Raw genomic sequence first — 5877 nt, 5'->3', positions numbered from 1 at the left:
TCTTCAAGAGGTTAGAATGTTTCAGAACCCAGTAAGCTATCCTGAGACCCCAGACGTCTGGATGCCGTGAGCTGGCATTTTCAGAAGTCAGATTGGAAGATTCTTGGGATTGGGGCTGGTGAAGATTCGAACCCTGCTGTGTGCTGCGTCTGAGCCTCTAGAAGTTTCTGGTGTTGACACATTAGAGTTGGGAGCTCTGGGGAGGGGGAAGATCCAGGTCCCCAAGTGTGAGCCAGGTGATGGTTCAAGTCATCCCCTGTTTCCTCTCCCATGGCGATTTCTTCCCGTGGAGGAAAAGGGGCAGGTTCTGGCTGTGCCTCAGTTTCCTCGTCTGTAAAGTGGAGGAACTAAACCCCGGTTCCTCTAGCTGGGACAGGTCTGGGGGGCAAGGTCAGCACAGAGCAACTGCATGATGTACACTATACTACAGCTATAGCGGTTGAAGGTCGATTACATTAAATGTCTGCATCAAATGGGGGCACTTCAGGCCTCAGAGGCCCTGGCTCATACACTTTCTTGCGGCGGCAAACCCTTGAACTTTGGAGCCCATTGACGTTTCCTGGGCTTAAGGTCTTCTCCTATCCTACAGGGTCCCCTTGGGTTTCCTGCGTTCATGAGCCCCATGAAAGAGCCGGAATCAAACACCGGATCTGGTGGGCGTGGCTCCGCCCATCTACCTCCACCTCAGGCAAGGGCCCCTTCCTGTGTCATCTCCCGGGGAGCGTGAGGGCCCTGGGAGCTGGGTCACACCCAGCCCTGCTTGCAACGTGGAAACGGAGATCTGCCCAGTCAGAAGTTTGAGTCTGCTCTACTGCCAGAGTGGCTTCAAAAGCGTCAGGGGGGCTTCCTTGGTGGCGCAGTGGTTGAGAGTCCACCTACCGATGCAGGGGACGCGGGTTCGTGCCCCGGTCCGGGAAGATCCCACATGCCACCCGTGAGCCGTGGCCGCTGAGCCTGCGCGTCTGGAGCCTGTGCTCCGCAACGGGAGACGCCACAACAGTGAGAGGCCTGCGGGCTGGAGGGAGATGGGGAATGGGGAGTGACAGCTAATGAGAATGGGTTTCCTTTTGGGGTGATGGGAATGTTCTGGAACTAGATAGAGGGGATGGTTGACAACACTGTGATTGGGCCACTGAATTGTTTACTTCAAATAATTAATTTTCTATTATGTGAATGTCACCTCAATTAAAAAATTATCTCAATTAGGCCATTCACCTACTGGGGGTGGCCTCTGGCTGGTCACCTAATTGCTTTGTGCCCCAAACCGAGGTTTTGGTGCATCCCGGGTGTAGGAGACCAGGGCGTTGTAAACCACCAAATGACAACCCACCTGCCTGGGGTTGGCCAGTTAAATGGGGATACCACCTTCCCTCCTGGGACTCACCCTCCCGGGTAGGCACATGTCACACCAGCTCTGAATGTCTGGGCACATAAGAGGCCGCACCCAGAAAGGCCTTCTGTATTTTAAAGGTTGCCCAGCCTCACTGGTGACCCAAAGAAAGCAAATGAAAGCCACCAGGAGGTGCCATTTTCCCATCTCTTATCAGATGGGCCAGAACCCAAACCCAGATAATGCTCAGAGCCGTGGCAAAGTGTCTCCTCACTCAGTGGCCCACAGCATGGATATGGCACCCTAGCCACTCAGCCTCAGGACCAGCAAAGGGACCGTCTTAGAGGGCTCAGAGCCACTGCGCACGCACGCACTCGTGCACGCATGTGTGCAAAGACCTGGATGGAGGGGACAATCCCATACGCTCAGATGTTTGATTCTAGCTTCTTTACGGGGCCTGTGAGCTCAGGGAAACGCAGAGCCCCATAGGGCGAGCGTGGACTATGAACTTGCCGCTGAGGAGCTGAGGGCCGGAAAGGGAAAGGCCCCACCTCCAGTGGCTCCAAAGTCCTAGCTGTTGGAGGCAGTGAAGTGTGTGTGCTGGTGACGTCACTGCCTGAAATGCCCCCATTGGCTGCAGAGGCCACTGTAATTGCCCTTCGTACAGACAGTGTTGATCGTGTACTTGCTCTGAATTGAGGATGTTCCCCAGACCTCTCCCAACTAGAGAATTTCCCCCCATTTTACAGAGGAGGAAACTGAGGTACAGCCGGGCCCCTCTCCCCCCCACACACACCCTGACTTTGGAGGACAGGGTGGGAGGATCAGAACACACAGGCCTGCTTTCTGCTTCCCGAGCTCCATCTGGCCCTGGCTTGGTCCCTGGAATCTGCATGGTCTTCAGGGTCAGGCACCCAGCATACCCACATGTCCACTGGGACCCAGGACTTGCCATCAAGTTCAGACCTGCTCTCCACCACAGCGTGCTGATTACCACACCTGTCCTGGGCCCACCTCGGGCTACCCCTTGCACACCTGCACTTAGGACCACCCTCCACCCCAGGACCCCCAATAAATAAAAGAATACCAGCACTTCTGGGGTGCTTATTCTGTACCAGGTACTCTTCAAAGTATGTGAGCTCTTGACAACCACCCAGTGAGGTGGGTTACAAATGAGGCCTGGGGAAGTCAAGTCACTGATTCAGACACGCAGCCACTGGGGGTCAGGCAGGCTCTAAGCCCACACCTTTTGACTTTGCAGCCTCACGGCTTCTAAGAGCTTTCTCCTGCTCATAGCTGTGTCTCTACAGCCTGGCATATAGTAGGTGCTCAATCAGTGTTTGTGGACTAATTGCTTTCTCACAGAACTCACAACTCACCATCCTTCCGCCTGGCATGCCCATATCCAGCCTGCAAACTCCTACTCAAACTTCAAAGCCCCATTTATAATGCCTTCTGCTTAGGAAGTCTTTCTGGCATCCCCCTCTAGGTTCCTCTGGCCCCTTGTTCTCTTCCACCAGCCCACGGGACTGGAGGGGTCCATGGGGCTGGGGGTGTTCACGTCTGGCTTTTTCTCCCCCCAGTATCGCCCCGCACGGGCTAGGTGGGGGTGGAGGGGCAGGGCTAAGGATTATTAAGGATATTAGGTTTCTCCCACCCATCCGTCTTTTCTTCCTCTCCTCTCTGGCGATGTGAAGGAAACTTCCTGGAGCAGGAAAAGGCTTGTTATTTATTTTATTAGAAAATAGAGTGTTTATTTAAAGAACATTAAAAGGCCAAGGACCTGCATGAGAGTTGGCATGGGCAGGAGAGGATCTCAGGCTCAGCCAGACTGAGTGTTGGGATCCTCTCCATGGAGTCAGGGCCTCAGGGGAGGCCAGGGTGGGGGACCCTCGGGTCTAGCAGGAGGGCCAGGGAGCAGTCAGTGAGCACCAGGACGCAGTGCAGAGCTGGGGCCAGTGGTGCTGGTCGACGTCTGCAGGCTCAGCAGCTCACCAGATACATCCCTGTGGAGGCAGGGTTGTGAGGGGTGCAGGGGGGGCTCTTGCCCCTACCCTGGGATCCCCCAATCCTCTACAAAACACCCCCCTGTAACCCACTGTTCCCACTGCCCCATGGACCCCAGCAGCCCCTTGTGGGGACGGGAGAATGGGGGTGGGGATGGGTGCGCCAGAGGGGCTTCTGGCTCCCTGCCTTGGGTTCTTGCAAGGATGCCGGCCAGGGGACACTTCTTCCCTTTTTGGCTGCACTCGCGGCATATGGGATCTTAGCTCCCTGACCAGGGATCGAACCCGTGCCCCCTGCAGTGGAAGCTCGGAGTCTTAACGACTGGATCGCCAGGGAAGTCCTGTAGGGGACACTTCTTGATCCCTCTCATTGGGGCCCTGACCACCCCTCTCCACCTGTGCCCCCCATCTTGGGTCTCCAGGCCCCAACACCCACCTATCCTTTCCGAACACCCCAAATGCCTCCCCCTCCCCCGCACCCTGGCAGAAGCAGGGAGTGGGGCTCAGAGCCCGGCCTGGTCTTGGCTCCGGGGATGCGCAGCGGCAGGGCGAGGGCGTACCTGTGGCGAACCTTCTCTTTACCAGTGACATGCGGTAGCCACTCCCCACCAGCTCCAGGTCCACGCCGGACAGAGTGGCCCCCTCGCTGGTGAACTGAGCAGCCACAGGGCTGGGTGTGCTGGGCCCCGAGCATGGCTCCCAGCTGGCAGACAGGCGGCCAGAGCCTGGGGAGGTCTGAGGTCAGCTGTGTCCTGTTCCCCGACCCCAGTCCTGCTGTGACCTGGGCTCCTCCTCAGCCCTGCACCCGAGCCCTTTGATCTGTGGCTCTGTCTGCTCCGTTTGACTTCCTCTTGGGTCCTGCACCCTTTTCCTTTGGCCCCACGGGGCTGTGTGTGGTTTGCAAAGGAATCCTGCCTCAGGGCCTTTACACCCCTTGTGCCCACCCCTTGGGATGCCCTCTCCTCCAGCTTCGTCAAAGCCCTCTCAAGCTTTCCTTGATGCCTACACTGCCCTGCTCCTAGCACATCCCCAATCCTCCCCTAGTTTGTTTTTAAAATTTTTTTAGCTGTGTCGCGCAGCTTGCGGGACCTTAGTTAACCGACCAGGGATTGAACCTGCGCCCTCAGCAGTGAAAGTGGAGTCCTAACCACTGGATTGCCAGGGAATTCCCTCTCCCCTAGCTGAAAGAAGCCTCTCCCATTTGAGACCCCCAAGACCTTGAGCACAATCAAAACTCACCCCCTGTCTCGGACACATCCGGAAGCTTCCAAAGGAGCCTCTTCTCCTCCAGGTTCCTGGCATCAAGAGAAGATTGGTCCGGTCTCCACCAGAAAGGACATTGGGAGCCCAGGGTCCCAGCTCAGTTGCCTCTTGGCTACATGACCCGAGGAAGCCGGGTCTCCTTCCTGGCCTCAGTTTTCCCATGTGTGAAATGGGGGTGGGGTATGGAGCAGCTGGTTCCTGAAGGCTCTACAGCCTTGCAGCACTTTTAGATGATGCATTCGGCCCTATCAATTTGGCTTCTTGGTGGCAGGTCCTACCTTTTGTACAAAACAAAGGCAACATTGTGCAGTGACTAAAAGCCAGGGACCACCAGTGGGTGGCTGGGTTGAAATCCTGGTGTGACCTAGGTAAGTGACTTAGTCTCTGTGTGCCTCAGCTCCCCCTCCATAAGTGGGGATGATGGTGGCCAACCCCTTGAGGGATTGCTAAAAGCCCCAAGCCTGTCAGTGTGTGCAGAACACAGGGAACAAGCCTGACATGTAGGAAGCTCTCAGTGTCAGACATTATTATTGCTAGTAATATCACCCTTAGCTCCAAGCAAGGTGAGCCCACGGTGAATGGTCAGGCCTAGGGTGGACCCTTCAGTTGGTGTATCAAAGGGAGCTCTGCTAGGTTCTGGGGGCACTGCTGAGCTTCCCCAGGCCTCCCCCATGCCCTCACCAGGTGGCAGCCGGCTGCAGGCGGATGTTGGTCACAGGCTCCCCTATGGGCAGCAGGATCTGGACATTGGTGAGTGGCGTGGACACGGCTGTGACACCAGGCCGGTAGCAGTACTCCACCGAGACCTGAGTGAGGGTCGCCCCGCACTGCCAGTGGGTGCTCAGCTGCAGAGGCACGGACTGGGGACCGGGGCGGGAGAACTAGGGGAAGGGAGAGCAGGAGAGAAGACACGGCTTGAGCCGTCCTGTCCTGCCACACCGCATACTATTCAGCCACACTGCCCCTGCCACGCCACCCGCCATTCAACTGACCTGACTGCACTGCCTAGGACACCCCAGGGGCCCTTTGTTGATGAGAGGCTGTGTTACAACACATCTCCAGCAGAGGGCAGACGAGTGCCCCATTCTAACAAAGTCTTGGGGACAGGTGCCAGCTGCCAGGTCCTGGGATCGGACCTCTTCTAATCTGCACGATGGGGCCATCTGCACTAGTGGAGGCCAGGCCCCCCTACACTGCCCACCCCGCCTACAGCTCACCCCACGGTCATTGCTATCAGCCTCCATTTCTGCTGCCTGCTCACCCTGCCCCCACTCACCA

At 57.0% G+C, this 5877-nt stretch overlaps 1 protein-coding gene across 1 annotated transcript in view; it reads right to left on the bottom strand.

Annotated features, from left to right (window-relative positions):
* Positions 1-3055: 3055 nt before the first annotated feature.
* FCHO1 (FCH and mu domain containing endocytic adaptor 1) overlaps positions 3056-5877 on the bottom strand; it is a 25020-nt gene continuing 22198 nt past the window's right edge. Inside the window, exons 26-29 of the mRNA XM_024767531.1 lie at positions 5281-5482; positions 4576-4631; positions 3897-4061; positions 3056-3336 (exon numbers count right to left, since the gene is read on the bottom strand). Of these exons, the coding sequence (XP_024623299.1) occupies positions 3314-3336; positions 3897-4061; positions 4576-4631; positions 5281-5482 (446 nt within the window). The 3' untranslated portion in view covers positions 3056-3313. The remainder of the gene's footprint in view (positions 3337-3896; positions 4062-4575; positions 4632-5280; positions 5483-5877) is intronic.

The sequence above is a fragment of the Neophocaena asiaeorientalis genome, unplaced genomic scaffold, assembly GCF_003031525.2.
Source record: "Neophocaena asiaeorientalis asiaeorientalis breed wild unplaced genomic scaffold, Neophocaena_asiaeorientalis_V1.1 scaffold87, whole genome shotgun sequence".
Classification (NCBI taxonomy): Eukaryota; Metazoa; Chordata; class Mammalia; order Artiodactyla; family Phocoenidae; genus Neophocaena; species Neophocaena asiaeorientalis.
This window is presented reverse-complemented; position numbering and strand designations above follow the sequence as displayed.